This window comes from Leguminivora glycinivorella, chromosome 23 (genome assembly GCF_023078275.1).
Source record: "Leguminivora glycinivorella isolate SPB_JAAS2020 chromosome 23, LegGlyc_1.1, whole genome shotgun sequence".
In the NCBI taxonomy this organism is placed as follows: Eukaryota; Metazoa; Arthropoda; class Insecta; order Lepidoptera; family Tortricidae; genus Leguminivora; species Leguminivora glycinivorella.
This window is the reverse complement of record NC_062993.1, coordinates 10,855,210-10,878,506: the sequence shown is the minus strand read 5'-3', so window position 1 is coordinate 10,878,506 and position 23,297 is coordinate 10,855,210. Positions and strand designations below refer to the sequence as shown.

At 35.8% G+C, this 23,297-nt stretch overlaps 1 protein-coding gene across 1 annotated transcript; it reads right to left on the bottom strand.

Moving 5' to 3' along the window:
- Positions 1-20,841, bottom strand: LOC125238462. Its single transcript, XM_048145820.1, has 3 exons — positions 20,380-20,841; positions 7,196-7,371; positions 1-830 (listed from the first exon to the last, which is right to left on the bottom strand). The coding sequence occupies exons 1-3, from the start codon at positions 20,810-20,812 to the stop codon at positions 636-638; spliced, it is 804 nt and encodes a 267-aa protein (XP_048001777.1). The 5' UTR covers positions 20,813-20,841; the 3' UTR covers positions 1-635.
- Positions 20,842-23,297: the final 2,456 nt, after the last annotated feature.

Sequence of the window (23,297 nt, the reverse complement as noted above, 5' to 3'; positions counted from 1 at the left end):
TGATAAGTTAAAAAGTATTTTCTATATAATTTACCAACACCAGCATACCAAAAATGGTCTGCATTTATATACAATTATATACAGGGTGTAATTTTTATAACAGACAATATTTAAGAAAGTGGTTATATAGCAGAACAAAAAAGTGTACCTGTTATTTTATTTATTTACCCCTGTTTTATTAAATAAAAACTTCTAGAGATCGCATTAAAAAAAATTAACAAAAATGTTCCTGAAATTCCATAATTTAAAAATTGCTCGAATCGGCGGATAACTCGCGCGTGACTTCACCGATGTGTGCCGGTGTGTGGTCATGCGTTTGTGTTTTTGAGACAAAGAAAGGGGTAGCGGATGTCGGGCTAGCATTTATGCTGAGTCAGAACCATTTCGTGGTAACTAATATGTCTTAATTTATTTTATTTGCTGTTTCTGTTTTTGCACTTGTTTATTTGTAGTTATCACGGATAAATAATTGATAATTGATTAATAAAGACTATGTAAAATTAAACAAAATATAATATTTGATTTGTCACAACCAGCCCACCATGTTCATAAAATAATGCCTGTTATAAAAATTACACTTTGACCCACCAGTCAGGAACATAGTTTTTTTTTTCTTAAATAAATATCATTTTATTCTATGCTACACCGCCAGGCGCAGTGATATACATAGGGGCAGGAGTGGGCCTAGATTTCTGCATGTTATAGGCCCTATTTGCCGCCCAGTCCTTAGAGTAACCATTTCCTGAGGAGTACGCATAGCTACCGTAGTCGGAGTTGAAGTCTGAAGAGTCACTGCTGCCGAAAAATGAGTAGCTTGGCATCTGATGATGCTGGAACAAGGAGAGACACGGTTTAAAGATTTCTTGACCTTTTAAGGAATGTAATGGACATTCTTTTAGTAGGAAGCTTTGCGCGCGACGCGGTGCGAGGAAGTCGAAAAACCCCCACTGCGACATAGTAGACCGATTTTCATGAAATATGGCTAAGAACACTCCCGACTAACTCAGCTTTCAGACAAAAAAAACTAAATCTAAATCGGTTCAACCGTTCGGGAGCTACGATGCCACAGACAGACACACACACAGACAGATAAACAGACAGACACGTCAAACTTTTACACCCCGTCGTTTTTGCGTCTAGATAGTTTGGGTATTTTATTACTTAGTAGATATGTTCGAGTTCACAAATCTTTACATTTAAGCAAAATATGAAAAAAAAAATAGATTTAGGGTCAGCGTTTGTCATGTAACACACGGTTACTGCTTACCATTAGACGGTATGCTTGTTTGCCACAAACGTAGTAAAAAAAAAAACAAGAAAAAACCATACTAGTCGCGTAGCTCTGCTGACAAATCAAAAAATATCGTCAAAAGTTCTTCTTGAAAACAATGATTGCAAAAAGTTGTAATATTTAAAAATGTTTCAAAAAAGACATTTCTTTAAGTACTTATTAATTTTAAGTCATCTTCATAAACTCACACCTGTTTTCCGAAACAGGGTAGGTAGGCAAAGCACTGGAAAGTAATACATCTACAGGGTGTAAACCTAATATGGGCGAACCTCTTAACGGTGGTGAGTATAGGACGTATAAAATGTAATTAGATAACTTTTACTTAAAATTGAAATATTTTTTTTATCCATACAAATTAATTCGGCCCGCAACGTAATGCAAGCACACTCCCGTTAAACGCTCGTTGACAGTTGTCATTGATTGTCATCGCAACCACGTTTACAGTACATTGCTGCTGAGATTTTTTTCAAAAATTCATTATGGGGTGAAAATTAAGAGTAAATCAAAAACACATCTTAATTAATGATAACAATATTGAATTATACGCCTGGTTTCATTCATCGCCCTTATTACGTTTACGCGCTGTATATGGCAGTATCAAATAAGAATAAAATATTTAATGTAACTACGTGTATTTTATTATGAAAAAGAATGATTGGTATTTTGTAAAATTCTAGATGCCTTGTGATTGTATTACAGTTTCTTAATATAAAATTGTGATGGAATGAGAGCAATTTTTATATATTTAATACTATTATTATAAATATGCACAGAAAAAGTATTTTAAAATATTATTATACGTAGGTATGCAGGCGTTCACCTTATCAAATAAAGAGCGTAGTGCATAACTATTCTATTTTATAAGCATGTATTATTAAGTATCAAATTATTTCCATCAAATATATTTTTATATAAAAACTCAATAAATATTTCAGCCCCACATACAAAACTTTACTATACCAAGAGCAGAATAATTTTGTAAAAGAAATGTCTCCCAAATATATAATAAAATACATATTATACGAATTCTTACATTTCTTACACAGATCCATCGATTCACATGGTAAACAGAAGGAGAGTTTTGGGTAATCATACAACGATATAATGTACCAATACTTATATATTATACATAGAAAACATCCATAACTCAGGAACAAATATCTGTGCTCCACCACATAAATAAATGCCCTTATCGAGATTCGAAGCCAGGACCGCGGTTTAGTAGGCAGGGTCATTAGTTAAGTTTCACTACGTCCTAGGTTAGACCGGTCGTCAAAAAAATTATATTTGAATTGTTACTTAGCTACGGTGCATCTTACTTGCAAGTTGCACTAAATGCTGTCCTAATTCATTAAATATTTCAGAGAAATTGTTAGTGTCGAACAAAATAAGATAAGATAAGATAAGATAATATAAGATGCTTTATTTGTTAACATGAGTAAATTAAAATTAAGATGTTGTATACAGGGTAATAGTCCTTCATGATATGCCTCTCGGCGTACAAATGCTTATTCTACTATAAAATGAATTAACCAGCTAGTTCCGCTGAAAACTGTGATGTTGCTGCAGGCTCTAAGCCAGACCGGACGTCAAAAAATAAATTATTCAAATTATAATGGAACGAATAAAGTTCCCTGTTCCAAACCGAACAGTTTCAAGGCAGATTGACATCAAAACCGTTTTAACCCTTATCCAAAACTTCAGTAACTAAACTCTCGACAAGTTACCCAAACTAACTGTCCAACGTAGAATGTACATACAGATATATTATACTTTTTGTTCCTAAATGTATGTAGCAAACCTTTTTGCTGAACCCTTTTAGTAGCGACAGCTTGCTCGAATATTAATTTGAGAGTATTGCAATAACTTAGTTTAGGAGAGTCGAGTTTTCAGAACAACCAAATATGTAACTAAAAACATTTTTTGAGGCATGTAACATCATAGATCCGCTCATCTCTACAGATAACTCAAGAAAATATATAACTTTTGACACCCATGCCAAAAAATAAATTACCTTTATTACAAAAAAATAAAATCTCACAGGCAGAACAGAAAACTGCCACTTTGATTCCTTCTAGTAAAAAAAGACGTTTTCCGAAATGTCATAATTTATGGTGACTCTGATCTCTAATATTTAAAATAAAAATAATTTTTGTAGTCACCAATCCATAGATCATTTTATACTAGACAATGAAATAATGATCTACGTAGAATTACTTTATTCCAAATAAGGGATTAACGTAGTTTTTACACTGAAAATGGCTCGGCTTATTGTTTTATCTGTGGTTTATATTTAGAGTGGCTTGATAACGGATATTGACTGAATTTGAAATAAACAAGTGTGTTGTGAAATCTGTTCGGTATTTATTGTGAAACTGCGGGGAAGGGGATAAAAAAAAGAGTTTATAATTATTATTTCGTTGTTGTAAGCCATAAAATAATATAAATACGGTTTTTTTTTAATGGATCAAATAACTTTAATTATTAGTCTATGAAAATACAACATTTTAATAAAAGGTAACTTAAAATAAATATTTACAAATAAACTAACTATTAATCCCCGCTCCTTATCGTTTCTGGCGCAAAAGTACCCATAATACTTATGGCGTTATCCCTTTGGATGGTTATGGATAATTATTATATTTAATTAATACGGTAATTATTTTAAGTGAATTTTGTCAATAATGAAAATAACACAAAAAAAGAACAAACGAGTCTGTTTTGTCCTCCTTTTTGCGACATAAACTGTCACTCTATTTTTTACGGTCAAGAATTTTTTTTTTTCACATAAACCTAAAACGGTGCATAGTTTTATTAAAGTTCTTTTACTATACTAACTAACTAACTATTTTGGCTCAGTGATCCAAAGTGAATTACTAAAATGGATGCTACTTGTGATAGGGACGGCCAGATGTTTTATCATTTATCGCGCGACCATGATTGCCTGCATGATGGTCTAGACAGCCATTAAATAAAGATGAGAAGAAATATATCACCCAGATGATATAGGGGTACTAAATTCATAAAGGGAATTTAAAGCTAGACCACAAATCATTCTAAAAGATTAAGTACCTTGGTAAGGGATGGTGGTTGTCCTAAACGTATGTAATATTTTATAATTTTCTAGAAAAGTCAAATAGAATATCAAAGATCCCACGATTCTCCAAGCAAAGAACATTCTCGTAACTTTAAGGATAATTCTCTAAATGTCCACAGTATGCACTCAGAGGTGTTAGTTCGTAACTTCCTACCTACAAACTTCGCTTAATCTACTTCGTTACTTTCTTATTACGAAGTTGAGGTGGCTTTATTCAATTGTGGTCTCTCTTTAACTTGTCTGCTACTTTAATTACTTACCTATGTTTGTCTATATACTATACTCTGATACATTTTCTACGAGCCCCCGATATTTCGACGTGGTTATATGCAGTGCTCGGACAAGTCATCGCAAAAAAATCGCAAGAATGCAGTAGAACAAGATCAATAGATTCTGTATAATTCATTATGTACAATATTTTTTAATTTGAAATTTATTAATTTGAAATAATATTAATAATTTGAAATAACCGTAATTAAGCAAATAATTGTATTAATTTAAATTGTCACCAGAAAACTAGGTACTTATTAATATGTATTGTTGCTAAAAATAAATATAATCCGTTTGAAGCTTAAAAAAAAGGTACTTGTTTCAAGCATGCCACTTTGACAAATCCATGACAGATATGCGAGTAAAAAGGTTAAATTATAAAATAAAACTATGGAAACGGATTATATCGCGTATAATGAATTTGCAATTCATCCCTACCTTTCGAACACTTTACAGCATTCGTGGTCAACGATGAGTAACTATCGCGATAACCGAAGACAATATAGTAGGTAGTGGTGAGTTCGGTGAATCGGCCCACCGTAATACAGTTTATACTAGTACGGGGGTCAGAAATACACTTACTTAACTTTGTCTTGGTTTTTACCATAGTAATAGTTACGACAAATAAAAATGTAAGTAGTTTAAACACTCTTTCTGGCACAATAAAATATATTTTTTTAATATTATGTTAAATTATAAATTACGATAATATCAGCTTTACATAATAATAATCTTAAGTCGCGACTCTATAATAGTCTTGTCCCATGTCCATATCTGTTTCTGCGATGACTTGTCCGAGCACTGGTTATATGCAATCATCATCATTTCAGCCATTAATCGCCCACTGCTGAGCATAGGCCTCCCTTCGTGTACGCCACTTATCCCGGTCCTGGGCTAATCTCATCCAGAAGTGATTATAATGCAATATGATTATGGAAAGTTCTGCACATTTCGGTCAATTAAAAAGGTAATCACGGTATATTTCCCGGATAACATAAGACAAAAAAAAACGAAGTATTTGTATTTCAGCCTTAATTTATTTTGTGAATGGAAATCTGAATTTGATAAACTATGGGCTCTTTGCAACAATAACGTATATCAATTTCAAATACATACATAAAACGAATTCTATATGTTTTTTCTTTATAAATGTACAACATGCGACTAAATTTTGTTTCAAAAAGTAATGAATAAAGCAGTAAATGTGAAAACAGAGAAGTGCTTGTAATATTTATGTTCGGAAATAATTCAAACTATATGTACAAAATATTGCAGCAGTAAATAATAAAACAAGAGCCCAGATAAAATGGTAAAAATAAAAATAGATAGGACTACTAATCGAAACTATAAAAAATATGTCTACTTTTCATGAAAAAAAAAAATCTATAATCTGTTATTGATAAAATTACTATAGAAACAGAAAACTGAAATAGATACCATACACTAAAGAAAAAGCGACCAATCCTATTCGTGGAGATGCCGGGAATCGAACCCGGTCTCCAGCTAACGCGGCTGACATGATAAACCGCTACACCACCTCGACCGCCCACACACAAAACACAAATCAAAAAATAAAATAATTTGATTTGTTCCCTACATCTATAGCAACAGTAGTAGTTAAACAAAAATACCACATAAATGAAATATATGGCAAACAAAAGCCAAAAATTACTAAATAAATAACAAAAAAAATACTCCAACAAATGAAATACATATACATTTAAACAACCCTTGCAATGACCGAAGCTGATGCAGAAAATATCATATTAATAATGAAAACAGCTGATGTATAATAACGATCCCAATCTCATCACTTATAGGCCAAAAATAAAACAAACATTTAGATAATAGAAAGAAGCAAAAATTATGTATACTTTCAATATAGAAAAATGAGGAAAATATATAACCCTTGTGACCAAAGCTGATGCCAACATAATCAATAATAACGATCCCAATCTTACCAAATAAAGACCAAAAAATACTAACATAAACAATCAAAAATTATGTATGAGTACTTTAAATATAGAAAATGAGGAATAGTTATTTGTTATACAAGGGGGCAAAGTTGTATTTTAACGCCGAGTGTGGAATTGAAAAACGAGCAAGTGAAAGGATTCTATAGATTCTATACTTGGTTCGAGAATAGAATCCTGAACTTGCGAGTTTTTTAACACATGAGAAGTAAAATACATTTGCACCCGAGTGTAACACAAAACTTTTCCCCTCACTATAGCGAGGAAACTACAACGCAAATAATGCGTTTATCACTGCTTCCAGTAGTTCCACAGGTGGTAAATCATCTTTATTACTAGATTCACCTACTTTTATCAATTTTAAAGTAGTTAATTTGACTTTATTCAAGGTCAAATTACTTTACCCACTAGTGGATAAAATGCGTTTTTACCCGCTGGTATTAAAGGACAAAACACGTGTTTCCGAGCTAGTGAGGGGAAAAATATAATATATAACCAAAGCTAACGACAACATGATCAATGATAATCCCAAACACAAAAATCCTACCTTAACGTCTATCCTACCTTGCAAGCCCTAAGCGTGCTCAGGAGACCAGGCAGGAGTAGAGCGGCAATCAGGAGGAGTTTCTTGATGAGGAGAACTGCTAGGAGGATCGGGATGAGGAGGAGCTTCGTCTTCAACGCTGCTAGGAGGGTTAGGAGGGGGACAACGACGGCCAGTCTCTTTCTGCGACCGCGACCTGGAATTAAAAAAAATGGTGGTTGAGTGTATCTTTTAGACAAGGTTGGACAAAGACAAAATGGTAGTAGGGTCAGTTTTATTCTTTGTAGACATCACGTTTTGTTAAATTTCATACATTACTACTAACAATTATGAACTCTTACAATCCTAATAGAAGAAAAAGTAATTACATTTTTTTTAATACATTTTCTCTATTTTCCACTGAGTTACGTTCTCGAAACTTACATTTGAAAATATCGTAACTCAGTGGAATATAAAGGTTTAAACATTTTTCTCTTAAAGAATGGAAAAAGTAGGTCCAAAGTTTAAAAAGGATAAACTAACAACGGTTTTTTAACAATATATATAAAAAATTAAAATATAAAATCTCTTGCAAAATAATACAAAACATATTATAAAAAACATAACATCCAAGTGGATGCCACCAGCAGCGGAACAGGGCCTAAGCTGCCGGTGTTTAGGGCTGCAGAGAAAGGACCCGTCGTACTACTCGCGCCGTGTCCAAGTTTACCGCCTTCTGCATCTGGCCCTTGATCCAGCCACCTAGTGAGAGTCTCTCAAGAAGGTCGAGACTCTTCGCTATGAGACCGATCGCTGAAACGACTATCGGAACAATGATCGTCGAATCAACATCCCACATGACGGTTATCTCGTGAGCCAAGTCTAGGTACTTACGGGACTTGTTCTTCTCGGCTTTCACGAGATTCTTATCATGGGGGATGGTGATGTCAACGAGCACGGCCCGGCGTTGCGGTCGATCTATTATCACAACGATGACATTATTATTAACAGTAAATAAAATGTTAACGTGAGGTTAAAATAAACGTTCTTTTTACAAAAACACACAATAAAGAAAAATCGGCAAATGTGCGTTTCGGACCACGGAAAAGTTCCGTAGCTGTAGATTAGACCCGATTTCTATAAAATGTGCTCTAAAAAGAATGAAACAAGATAGAATTATTTAAGAAATTATCATGCATGAAATTCACAGAGAAGTCGGGCGCTTTAAAGGCTGCTATAGATATTATATTGATAGATTTTGTTCATGTTGGTGTGGTCAAAAATGTTGTGTTTCACGCTCAAGATTCCACTTTTTTAACCACTTGCTACGCTCACGGTTCAATATTAGAATCTTTCGCTTGCTCGGTTATCACTATTGGCACGTGCGGTTAAACAACAACTTATGTCTTTTAGCCACATATATGGACAACGAGACTATTCAATATAACGGTTTGTCTACGGAATCCTACAAAGATACCATCATTTTTAGATTACAGAATTTCTAGAATTTTCACGCCATAAAAATCTAATAACACAGTCCTATAAATTTATGACTTGTTTCTTTACTCCTCCCTTTCCCAACAATGAGTCTTAATAAAATTTCATTTTCACCTTAGCCGAAATAAATCGAAGTCAATTTATGGTGGCGACCAACTATGACAAATAGTCTATTTGTCTTCATAAAAAAAGGGATTCCCACTATTATTGCTGTCGATCAGGATTTATGCCTTCCTTTGAGAAATGTCTTTTTTTAGTAAAAAGCCTAGGGATAAGTTTTTTGTCCAGGTAGATTTTTGTTATTTAATAGCGTTCTATTTTGATGATATTACTACATAGATTAATAAAATATAATAAATATTTTTTTCTTACATGGTTATAGTACCTAAGGTTCTTGGGACAAATAAATAATAGATGCAATTTATATACCTACACCCAACACATTGTAATAAAAAAAAACCTGTCATATTTTTTTGAACTAAACAAAAAAAAAATACTCTGCGAAAAAATGCTTGAGACAAAGTTGGGCCTTTCAAATCATTAAATGAATATAAACCGGACGTAACAATATCACCACTTTTTAATGTCTAAAAGTTCTTGGAAAATTTATGACCTATGATAATTATTATCCTCAAAGACGCTTTTAGTAATCTCAGGCTTGTAACTGAGTAATTCTCCGTTTGTACAGTTGGATTATGCCTTCCATATTGATACAAATTGGGTAAGCTGGTACAGTACATGATGCTGAGCTTTCTTTGTTATCAGATTTCTATACATTTTCGGTAACAAAAATGGAAGTTTCATACAAACTTCCAGTGACAATTTGGGAATCTTACAATTTTTTATCAATATCGAAAACGTACTAAATGTTGAAACTATTAAAGAATTGCTGAACTAATAAAAGTGTAAGTATTTTTAACTCTTTATGGCAATCAAATGTTCATTCATTTAAAAAAAACCGTTTAAAACAAATGAAAGTAATCAATCAATAACAAATTTACCATTAAATGGTTCAAAATGAACTTTTTTTTGCTCTCATTGTTACGCATTATTGAATTAGTATCTTCCCATGAAACGCTTGGGTAGTCCGACCTAGGTAATCGATTGTCACAGATTGGCTCTAAATTACTAAGTTGGGAAAGTGTTCTATTGAACTTTTGATTAATGGTACAATTTAGTGGTACAATGGTTCAGTTAAGGTCATGGTCATGTTAAATAAAAATAATTGAAGTTTTTCTTTTGTTTGTCTTATGCTTAGGACCTAGAGTACAAAGTTTGAGTTTAATAGATCAAAAATATTTTAATACTTAGATCAAAAATTCGTTTTCGTCGTCAATGTACGTAGATTATTGAATATTAGATTTTTTATATACGTTTTCTATTTTTAGGGTTCCGTAGTCAACTAGGAACCCTTATAGTTTCGCCATGTCTGTCTGTCCGTCCGTCCGTCCGTCCGTCCGTCCGTCCGTCCGTCCGTCCGTCCGTCCGTCCGTTCGTCCGTCCGTCCGCGGATAATCTCAGTAACCGTAAGCACTAGAAAGCTGAAATTTGGTACCAATACGTATTTCAATCACGCCAACAAAGTGCAAAAATAAAAAATGGAAAAAATGTTTTATTAGGGTACCCCCCCCTACATGTAAAGTGGGGGCTGATATTTTTTTTCATTCCAACCCCAACGTGTGATATATTGTTGGATAGGTATTTAAAAATGAATAAGGGTTTACTAAGACCGTTTTTTGATAAAATTAATATTTTCGGAAATAATCGCTCCTAAAGGAAAAAAAAGTGCGTCCCCCCCCTCTAACTTTTGAACCATATGTTTAAAAAATATGAAAAAAATCACAAAAGTAGAACTTTATAAATACTTTCTAGGAAAATTGTTTTGAACTTGATAGGTTCAGTAGTTTTTGAGAAAAATACGAAAAACTACGGAACCCTACACTGAGCGTGGCCCGACACGCTCTTGGCCGGTTTTTTGAATTTCATATCCGTTCCAACTTTGTACTTAATAAAAATACGTATGAAATTGTACGATTTTTTTTTTGATGATTGAATATTATTTTTTGTCCTACTTCGAATTATTATCTCACATTTTTTTTTATATGGAATTTTTATTAAATCTTCATGCCATTTACCAGTACCTAAATATATGGAACTATTCGAATAAGTTATTGTTGTCGTATTGTTTATTTTTTTACTATACGTGATGAATTTTTAGTGTTGGATAGTCTTTGACACTTAGTCAACTGTTAGTTAACGATCTAAATTTATTTATTGCAATACATAAAACATAAAGTCAACATTTACACATGAACACACAAGAAGTTACTTAATAATAAATCTTATTCTAAAGACGGACACACGAAATTTTTAAATTAACTAATTTACTAAGATTTACAACTAAACATAAAACCACACAAAACAAACTAAAACTAAAAACTATATATAAAAAACTTCTCCCAATTCATCTCCCTCCGGGAAACCCCCCAATATGCATATATAATATATTTTTTTACTGTCCTATTCTTATTTATTTCAAGCTTTTGGCTGAATTGTTACGACCTTTATTTATCCATAAATTAATCTAAAATTATTATCTACTCCTCGTAACAATCAATTACAGAACATTCTCACATAATAATTTCATCACCCACTAACCCGACCTTTAATACATGTACCGAATTCCGCACCTGTCTCATAATAATAAACATAAACACCCTTCGCAAATTCCAATCATAATACCTTCAACCAACAGAAAATGGGAAAAACGTCATCACAAACTGTACTTTATTGCCCTTCGAATAAGCTTTGAAATTTGAATACTCATTTCTTGGTGACAAGAATTTAGAGGTATATTTAACTATCAGATATATCTAAACGGTCAAAGTGCTTCAGAAATATGTCCACATGCTTCTATTATAACCTGTGTATAGATATTTTGAGCAGCTCGTCCGCTCAGATAATATTTTGACGCCAACCGTGCCACGAAAATGGGACATTTATAGGAGTACTACATTCTTATGACGTCACGACTCCCAGAATGCGGGAGTGTGTGGCGTGGATGGAATTTTAAAGCCATGTTGAGATTGAGAAGGAAAATTTAGATGTGGGATTTAACATATTGTGGTACCGTCAAACGGGGTAGCTTTAAAATGTAGATGTGACTTTGAAAATGTAGTTTTCAAGTCATGCCTACTAAATAAATATTGGAGACACCTTACAGAGATCAACTTAGCCCCAAACTAAGCAAAGCTTGTGCTATGGATGCTAAAGCGACGATATACATATAATATACTCGTATACATACTTAAATAGATAAATACATACTTATATACAAACATAGAAAACATCCATGACTCAGGAACAAATAAATGTCCTTACCGGGATTCGAACCTAGGACCGCGGCTTAGCAGGCAGGGTCACTACCGACTGAGCCAGACCGGTCGTCAATTGAAGATTTTCTGGAGTATATTAAGTAATCTTACACGAACAGTTTCAGTTAATAATAAATAATGGTAATTTCAAGGCCGATCATTCACCATCATAGTAACGCCAAAATGTTCCTAACTTCACCCCGGTTACCTGTATTAAGGGCAAAGAGACGGTAAGCCCTACATTTTTCAAAATTGCCTTTTTTTAGTGACACGATTTTCTTGAGGTATTTTGTGACTTGATACTGACAACGAGCGGTTATACCTAATAGCAACATCTGGCGTGACAAAATTTCAAAATGCCACCAAAGCACCAAGAAACAACTTATACACGTTAAACTTTCGTGAGTCATATTCAAATAATTAATAAATTTAGCCGTCGCGTGAACTCCTATATGCCTGAAGAGGGGCCTCCGAATTGGCCCGAAACATGTCGCAGCAATAGCGATATAATAACGTGAGTACAAACGTATTTAAATTAATTATAAGAAACAACTTTTCTGTGAAAGTATAACGCCGTGGCTTGCGTGGCGACGGTCGCGCGATGGTCGCGCGACGGCGATGCGACGCATACGAAATCAAACCTTATGGATATGGAAGTAGACGATGCGATGAGACGCGACGGCGACGATCGCGCGACCGTCGCCCACGTAAGACACGGCGTTAGTGTAAAGCCTCAGTACACGCTTAAATATATTAGGCGTGCAGCTCGGGTGGAGCTTGCGGCGTGCATGCTAAACAATTGAAGCTCATACAAGTGTCCTGACTCGACGCTGCATAGCGTGGACGCACGCTCGCCCGCCCCGCTGCACGCCTCGCCAAACGCTCCGCTCCGAGCCTCCACTCAGGCCTTACACAAAGAAGGAGGAGTAAAAGGAGGTAGGGCATAGCGAATGATATTCCGCTTTGTGTGGTAGGGCACAGCACAGCGGATATCGTCTCGCTCGAATCTAGAGCAGAGCCCAACTGGGGAAGTACCTCCGCCTTACAGAAGACCGCAGCCAAATAGCACTAGACCCTACTCATAGTGTTGTGTTCCTGCCGGTGAGTAAGGCTGCCAGAGCTCAACGAGGGTGCGGTGTGCTGATGACGGGCGGACTTACGGAACTAACTTGTTCCGTCTATTGTCCTTTGAGTCGTCGGCAACCCGAACCCTCCTTGGAACTTGTACACTCCTTTTTGCTGTGTACTTAACACACAAGTTTCTAATGGGGTGGCAACGCGCATGTGACACTGTTTGAGTTGCAGGCGTCCATAGGTTACGGTGACCGCTTTACATCAGGCGGACCGTATGCTTGTTTGCCACCGACGCGACGTAGTATAAAAAAAAAAAGTAGTGTCGCCGTTAAACGTAAGTTTGGCGAAAAAAACTAGAAACTGTATAACTGTAACCTTTAGGCTTAGAATAAATTTAAAAGTGGAAAATGTCTGCCGTATGGAGTATCGATAGCGCTGGAGTATCGATCCAGAGGCCGTGAGTTCAAGTCTCACCCAAGGCAGACATTTTCCACTTTTAAATTTATTCTAAGCCTAATGGCATCGATTGCAGACGTTTCTGCTAATCAGAAGTTAAAACTGTAACCTTTGTTTAAAAAAAAATGTCTGTGGTAACAGTCAGAGACCCCATTCAGACATTCCAATAATGACTCGCGATCTAACAGATTTACATATTTAAACTATTTACATACTCAATATGTACTTCTCACGATTGAAGAAAATATCAAAAGCATCCGTTGTTCAGACAACTGGTTTTCATAATGCAATTTCTGATACAGACTAAACTTTGTATTATTATAAAACCTAACCACAAAATTCAAATTTTGAAAAAACCCCGACTGCGATATAGTAGACCGATTTTCATAAAACAAGGCTAAGAACACTCCCGACTAACTCAGCTTTCAGACAAAAAAAAACTAAATCGGTTCATCCGTTCGGGAGCTACGATGCCACAGACAGACACACACACAGACAGACAAACAAACAGACAGACAGACAGACAGACAGACAGACGGACGGACGGACGGACGGACGGACGGACGGACGGACGGATGGACGGACGGACGGACGGACGGACGGACGGACGGGGGTTAAAAATAGTATGTTTTATTGTTGTTGAATTAACTGATGTTTAAATAATAAATTATAATAATTTAGGACATTCTGACATAGATTGAATATAACCCCTCGGTAAACTCAAGAAAGCTTGTATACTTACTTATACACAACGATAATAATTTAAAAAAAAAATATTGAAAAATATTGGGGGACACCGTAAACACAGATCAACCTAGCCCCAAACTAAGCAAAGCTTGTGCTATGGGTGCTAGGCGACGATATACTTACTTATATATATAGATAAATACATAGACACATCCATGACTCAAGCACAAATATTTGTGCTCATCGCACAAATAAATGCCCTTACCGGGTTTCGAACACGGGACCCCGGTTTAGCAGACAGGGTCACTACCGACTGAGGCAGACCGGCTCCAATGTAAAAATTATAATGAGAAAAGCCTGAAGCCTCGGTACCCTATCCTAATATCTCAATCTAACTGGTAATCTAATCCAATTGAAGCAATCAAGTTTTCGAATCTTGCTAGAGGGTATTTACAAAGATTTCCGTTGATTTGAAATCTTATTTTACGCTGGCAGCTAACCGTATTATATAATATAGTACTGCCGGCGTATCATGCTTCCAATTTTATCACTTGTCCACGTGGATAAGACAACTGTCACTCTCACACTGACATACTTGCCAAAGCGTGACGGATGCTTTATCCACGTGGATAAATGATAAAATTGGAATCATAATACGCCGGCTGTACTATATTTTGGCCAAGCGTACTATATTCTATATGAAAGATATATAGTACGCAAAAATACTATATTTTAGGGGGCCATGCCAGTAGTGGCAGCATAACCCACAGCTATTATTACTTCTTCAGTACGAAATGGTCACGGATTACGAACAAGTTACTAACGTAACATATCCTTCACTTGCCCGCAAAACGACAAATACCTACGCTTTATTTAACTAATACTAATATTCTTTAGTCGTTCCCTCAATGCTGCGGATCGTGACGTCATGTCATTCTGTTGAAGACCAGGTCCCTCCATAGGCGTCTGTTCCTCGCCAAGCGCATGGCCTCGTGCAGTTTTAATGGGTGCAGTAATTTGAGCACACCATCTAGTAGGGGCAGGAGCCGGAGGTCTAGTGCTTTCAACTTTGCCCGTCATAATTATTCTCTTCCAAGCTATCTGGCGGGCGACGTGATATGTGACCGAAATAACTAAGAGTAATAACTAATACTAATAAGTTCCTACGGAAAAGTTAGAGGAATAGTAGGTACGTGCCACGCGATAACACAGGCGCCCTGTGGAGTCTTTTGGCCACTTGTTACCTCATATGTGGCCTAAGCAACTGCTCAAGCGGGTAAGACGGAGTTAATCTGAAATACTCTTCAAAACTAAATGTGATTACTTAATTTTTGTCATATATATACTTATGAATAAATATAGATAATTTTAGAGGGAGTGATAGAAAAGATCATGGACGAATTGGAGCAAATTGATGGTCCTAACATTACTGCTGATAGGGCCTGTATCGTCCTTGGACTACTGATGACATAAAATACTTTTTCTCAAACATGCAATGAAATATTGTCTTTACGTTCCTTAAAATTGGCTGGGAAGTATCGCTTTTTGGGCGCAACAACTCGAGAGGACTGTAAAGGGATTTCATATTATTTTTTAGGCCTAGGCCTGCAAAGTAACTTTTTTAAGTAAGCTGTCAGAACTGTCATGTCACTTTTTTTTAATTTTTGTGTGACCTGGATACTTGTCACACTTGACGTTTGAGTGTATTTGTATTTTGTCACTTAATAAATAAAATATTGTCCTTTAGAGCATTTTTTTTTATTTCATTGTATGTTTGAGAAAAGCACTATACATGCCTCGGCGTGAAAACGGATTCCCGGCCTCGTATCCCTATCCGGCCTCGCTCGCACGCTCGCTCGGCCGTATATACCCACTTGGCCGGAAATCCTCATTTTCCCGGCCTCTGATGTAATGTACTATATCAATCGTGATTATCTTGAAGATTCCAAAATCAAACAATTGGAAATTACGTGGCTTTGCAAAAACGTACTAAGACATAGCCTAAACCAGGTTTGCCGCCTCTAGTTCAAAATGCAGAATGTGTACTGCCAGTACCAAATTTGACGTCTGACAACCGACAACATGGAGCTTTATCTAGTTGAATCCTTGCATCACAGTTTACAAATTTATTTAATTAGTCTTTTGTTTCAATATAACGTGACATTAATGCAAATAATTAATATTGTTTAGTTATTTAAAATAAAATAAAACATATTTTTTTTAAACAGCCGTCACCTGGCAACATTATGAAAATGTCCTCCGGACGCACGTGTTTTCTGTCAAACTTTTCGTACCCAATATGTGCACGCAAATAAAAAACATCTAGCTCACACGTGCAATTTTTGGCGATGCCTTAAGTTCACGAGGGGTCGTGCATCACCCATGATGCATACACGTATCATGTATACCCTAAAATGCTACACATATGATACATGCACAGGGAACGTGTTAACCCGCGATCGCGAGCGAGTGACGTAGACATGGTGCTATTTTATCGTACTAGGCGAGAAGTTATTCATTATGAGCCTCTGTCGAAACTTCAAAGGGCCCCATGTGTTTGCCGACCGGTCTGGCGCAGTCGGTAGTGACCCTGCCTGCTACGCCGTGGTCCCGGGTTCGAATCCCGGTAAGGTCATTTATTTGTGTCATGAGCACAGATATTTGTTCCTGAGTCATGGATGTTTTCTATGTAAGTATTTATATATTATATATATCGTTGTCTGAGTTCCCACAACACAAGCCTTCTTGAGCTTACCGTGGGCCTCAGTCAATCTGTGTAAGAATGTCCTATATATAATATTTATTTATTCGTTTATTTATTTATGTACTGAAAAACGTCATACGATACACGTGTGAAGAGGAAATTTGTTACTCGTGTCGAATTAAAACACTCCCTTCAGCCGTGTGTTAATTTATTGCCACTCGTTCCGATGTTCCTCTTTTCCGCACTTGTATCGTAATGTACTATTTGGATATTGTGAGTTCATGACTCAGTAACAAAATATCTGTGCTCATCACACAAATAAATGCCCTTAGCGTGATTTGAACCCCGAACTGCGGCTTAGCAGGCAGGGTCACTACTCGTTAAGCTAGTAGGTACAGACGATTCAAGTAACCATTAAAACATTCAAAGAGAGTCCCTTACAATTTACAAGTGGTTGTCAATGTCTAATATGACAAGTTGGAAAGAGACTTTCAGTTTTGAGAAATGGGCCCCTGCCGCCCCTCTAGCACAACTTGCCTTGTTGCGCGCGAGTCCATACTTGAAGTCGCGCTTGATGTATGGACTCGCGCGCGACAAGGCACGTTATGCTAAAGGGTCCGGTGTCTTAATTCTCGCCTATTATTGATTGATTACAGTATGGATATATTTCTGGCACATTGTCCTCATGTATATTTTAATACCTGACTATACATAAATTTTTTTACGTATAATGTAAGGCGTTAAGGTTGGTAATAACAGTTGTAAGAGTAGGTTTATATGACGTTTTGTTTTTCTATGAAAACATTCTTGATAATTTTCAGTTTATTGACTGCTGCGGTTTTTAAAAAAGTAATGTACCTAATGGAATTTACGTTTTCAATTGAATTTCTTGCGATTGACTTTATTTTATTGGTTTTGACTTTGATAGATAGTTTAATATTGATGAAGCCATTTTACAACGAAGAAGATTCAATTCGAAAAGTAAATAGAAAATTTAAACAGTTCTCAAAGAAGTTTTGTTTTATTTAAACTTTTTTGCACAATAAAGTAAAATATTTCAGTTTCAATAATCTCTCATAGAATTCTTCCTCCTCCTTGCGTTATTCCGGCATTTTCCACGACTCATGGAGCCTCAGGTCCGCTTTGACAACTAATCTCAAGAGTTCCCATGGATATAATCATTATTTTGTTTAAAAGACATTTTCATCTTGTTTGCAATCCGACACGTTTTAAATTAAATATGATAAATAAAATAAATAACATAAAATGATCTTAGATTTTTTTTTGGCGATTGTTCTCGCGAAAATGCCCAAATACTTATAAAAGAGAGAGCGAGCGATGTATAGTTCATCGCTCGGCGACGAATTGTAACTCGTTCGCGCTATCATCGTGCCTGCTTTATTTACGCCGTGGCTTGCGTGGGCGACGGTCGCGCGATGGTCGCGCGACGGCGATGCGACGCATACGAAATCAAACCTTATCGATATGGAAGCAAGAGCAAATAGAAAGCAAAAGCAAGGGTAAATAGGTATCTCATAGGTAAGCGTGATCCACCGTAGACCGCATCATCACTTACCATCAGGTGTGATCGTGGTCAAACGTCTCCCTATTCATACTAAAAAAAAAAAAAAAAAAAAAGTAGACGATGCGATGAGACGCGACGGCGACGGTCGCGCGACCGTCGCCCACGCAAGACACGGCGTTACACGAGAGTAGTGATGTGCAAGTTGCGGAAACTTTCCAAAAAAATCTGAAATTTCATGAAAAATTCACGAAAGTTTCACGAAAAATAAAGGGAATTTAAATTTATGAAATGGAAAGTTTCCATCCATACAATTGTCCATACAAAGAATGGAAAGTTTCCGAAGTTTTCCTATGTGAAAATATCAAAAATTTGTAAACTTTCCGTCGGCACATCAATACACGAGAGCGACTATCTTTTGTTCATTACTCGCTTTTAGCAGCGCCTTCATATATTTTATCGAATAAATTATATTTCACGGTTCAACCAAGGACCTACGATTCGGTGAGTTTTTTAATTAAATCACTTTTAATGAGTACTTGAAACTCGATCCTGGATATTGAGGAATTAATTTTCAGAGGCAACGAGCGAAGTTTCCTATTTCGTGTTTATATATTTTCTCCTTACAATTAGGTGATGTTAAAAATATCCTTCTAATATAAGGAAACAATATTTTTAATTAGGGAAAAATAATGATTGATATTTTCATACGAGTAGGTAGTATAATTAATCCGAAATTGTTTTATTATTTTGTTGGATTTTATTTCGTGATATTTACTGAGCTATAAATAATGAAGAGATGAAGGCTAAACAAGTTTAGATATTATATTAATTGCTTAATAATATCTTCTCAAAACATAGTAGGTAAGTTATTTTGGGCGTTTTTATTTTGGTAATAAAAATAATGTCCTGTTTCAGGTCGGTTGATTCAATCAATTCAATTATGTATAAATAAATAAATAAATATTGGGGGACAACTTACGCAGATCAACCTAGCCCCAAACTAAGCGAAGCTTGTACTATGGGTGCTAGGCGACGATATACTTAATACTTATACCCCTATAGATAAAATGCATACTTATATACACAGAAAACATCCATGACTCAGAAACAAATATCTGTGTACATGACACAAATAAATGCCCTTACCGTGATTCGAACCTCGGACCGCGGCTTAGCAGACAGGGTCACTATCACTACGCACTAGGCCAGACCGGTCGTATGGAGGAAACCTGCCTATTTAGTCGTCGACATCCTGTCTAAAGAACCTAAAACTAGTAAATACGAATCCTCATTTGAGTTTCGTAAAATTGTATGAATAAATATGGGTTTTCACATGTTCACTCTCTTATGCCTCTCAATTATAGGTTACTGTTTACAATTTATAGTCGAACAGTGGACGTGTTAACTCATTCGCTGAAACTACGTCGAGCCTGAAAGGGTATTTTCCACCCGTATATGTATTTTCAGTGACAACGACAGGCGGAATCTGTCAGCGAAAGATTTGGCACGGAAGCACTAGTTAGTTGCTTTTATCGTGAAAGCGACTGCCATGGGATCTGACCTTCAAACCCGAAGGGTAAACGAGACCTTATTGGAATCAGTCCGGTTTCCTCACGATGCTTTTCTTCACCGAAAAACGACTGGCAAATATCAAATGACAATTCGCACATAAATTCCGAAAAACTTATTGGTGCGAGCCGGGGTTCGAACCCGTGATCTCCGAAATGAAAGTCGCACGTACTTACCGCTAGGCTACCAGCGCTTCCTGTGGTGTGACGTGATTCTAAATAAAAACGTGTAGTATGAAGTTTTCTTTTTCCTAGTATTCCGTTTATACTGACATTATGTGACAAATTATATCTAAACTTATGATACCTATACTCAATGATTCATTAAACTAAAACTCACCATCATCAACATCCACATCTTCCTCCTCAATAGTCCTCGCTCCCTCCGGCAAATTCACCTTCATCCCCTTCATCCTGAAGAACTCCTTCACAACCTTCACAGCATACTTCGTCAGTTCCGCCCATTCTGATAAAAACCCTCTCGGTTCACTCACTTCCAATTCTTCCTTCTTTATATTTAGCTTCTCTACAGTTTCTTGATTTAAAGGTACAAAGCTGATTACATTGTTTGCTTTTATAGTTTCATTGCCATTGATATCATCACCAAAAAGAGTCTTCTTAGCTACTTTTAAAGCTTTGTATTTAACGCAGGAAAGTGCTTCGCCGCGGAGGAAGCAGCCATCTTTGACGTAGCGAAGGTATCCTTCTTCTGCTGTGATGGTGTGTAGTGATAGAAGGATGATGGTGACTGTGATGAGTGAGCTAGGAATCATGGCTGCTGCTTAGCTGAAAACAGAAAAAGGCTCGTATAAATGATCAAGTACATCACAATATTGATAATACAAATCCAGGTGTTTGATGTCAATAAACGTTTCCACATCAGCGTTAACTATAACTATATTAATAAGTAAGGGAAGATTCTCAACAATTTTTAGCTAATAGTACAATAATATTCATCAGTACTATGTTTTCAATTCCATCTGCTTGTAATATAAGTTGTTAACTGTTTTAATATTACATTTTTGGCGCAACTCTGTTGGCACTTAGTGTCGAGTAGTGGGTACTGATAATCATACATCGAATTACTGAAATATGGGTGTGTAATGATTGGTATAACTTTTTTTGGTATAGTAACATTTGATATAACAACATTTGGTATATTTTTAAAGGATATAATCACTCATTTGACATAATTAACATTTGGTATAACCACAAAAGATCTACTTTTATTTTGTATAATCATTATTTCGTATAACATTTATTTATAATAACCGCTATATGGTATAACTATCTATTGATATACGACTAGTATAATATAACTAGCAAACAGTATAAAACATTTCATGAATTAATTTTATTCTTTTTTTAAGGGATCACAGTTCTAACCTAACCTAACCTACTTTTCTGACAGTAGATGTGTTTAAGGGTCACAGTTCTAACCTAACCTAACCTATTTTTCTGGTAGCAGCGCGTTGTGTGTAGGGGGCACAGTTCTAAGCTAATCTACTTTTCTGGTAAATGATGGATCTAATTTATTGTAAAAATTTTTTTGAATTAATTTGTGTTATACAATTTATTTATTATCGGAAATAAGCATTATACTAAAAGTATGTTATAATAAATGTTTTTCGAAAAAATGATGATTATATTAAATAAGAATTATACAATTTGTTAGTATATTATTTGTTGTTATATGATTCAATAATTATATCAAATGATCGTTATAACGACTAAAAATATATCAAAAAAAGTTATATCGATCGATACGCACCCCTGAAATATATATTTAACTGTGTAACTGGCTCCAAATGTACCTAGAAATGTTAAAGTAATGTTTATCTTTTATCGTTTTCACCATTTTTGGGCTAGTGTAAATCATTCCCGCTCCCAAAACCCCGATGTATGCTGATAATTTACGCTATTTGACGCGTGATTGACGCATAATTGTCGCTAGATGTCACTACAAATAACTTGCATTTACTGATGTATGGAGTTACTACTCTTCCCTTAACTTATTCCTCTATGATTCTAATTGATATTCAAATTTTCCTCAGTTATAATTTTGCTTTTCTATGGAAGTGAAACTTCACGAAGGAACGATCTCACGGCGTTCGAATTCAGAAAATTGTCACTGAAAATAATAGGCAATTCACCGTTTTCAATCGGTATTTTAGTGACAGTGAGACTCAAAAATCGGCCCCCAGGCGCCAAATCAGAGTTCTGCTGCCATAAAAAAGAAAAATAAACTGTAATCGAAATTACGTAAAGCAATAGGTTTATAACGCTCCATGAAAGGAGAATAAAATATGAAGGGAAAAATAAGTCTCTCCGTTGAACATGGTCTTATTTGTACGGTACAGCGGGGCAATTCGCGACTGTGTGGCAAATGTAACTAGTCCATTTTTAATAACCAGGACCCGACTTTGCCTAGCTATGACAGTATGTTCAGAGAAGTAGGTACCAGTGAAATATAATATTACAATCCGTACGCTCTGAAAAAGTTGTCAATTGCCTGCCATTCAACGTGCTAACAACATTTTTGAGTGTGTTTAGTTAATTATATGTGTGTGTGTTATGTGTGTGTGTGTGTGTGTGTGTATTATGTGTGTGTTTACATCAAAGGGTCTGAACTTGCACAAACAGAACTTACTTTTACTACCAAATAATCATCCACATTCAAATTAAATAGAAAAGCCCCATTAAACTGTCTTGTACATCCATTACCGATAACTGACGAAGTGCGAGACGCGATAACGATCAAAGTTGTCGGAGATAGGAAAACTTCTGCGGGACAACATCCACGGGTATTTGGGAACTACAAGTTTCAGTTTGTGAAAGTGTTGGATAGTTCGTTGAAGCTTGTTGTTAGAGAAATGTATAATGTTACATTTTTTTTTTGAAGTGAGACTTCTTATGCGACTTCCAACTGACAGCGTGTTACGCAGTGTTATGCCAATTACTCAGCGCGTAACATTGTGTCAGTTTCGTTGCGCTGAACGCGACTCACTCATTCTATTTATTCACTTGTTCACTCAGTCAGTGACAGAACAAAATGCCAAGAATGGTTTTGAAGGGTAGATTGGTTGGTTGCAATGTGTGTGTTTTATATTTAGATCGAGTGTAAAATGAGTTTATGTTTGTTTTTAGGGTTCCGTACCTCAAAAGGAAAAAACGGAACCCTTATAGGATCACTTTGTTGTCCGTCTGTCCGTCCGTCCGTCCGTCTGTCAAGACCCTTTTTCTCAGGAACGCGTGGAG

Bases quoted from the DNA above. Each gene is read 5' to 3' on its own strand.
- LOC125238462 (XM_048145820.1), bottom strand. From the start codon at position 20,812: ATGATTCCTAGCTCACTCATCACAGTCACCATCATCCTTCTATCACTA. The intron at 7,372-20,379 runs GTGAGTTTTAGT...TTTTAATTCCAG, and splicing joins AGATGTGGATGTTGATGATG to GTCGCGGTCGCAGAAAGAGA. The intron at 831-7,195 runs GTAGGATAGACG...TCCTTGTTCCAG, and splicing joins GCACGCTTAGGGCTTGCAAG to CATCATCAGATGCCAAGCTA.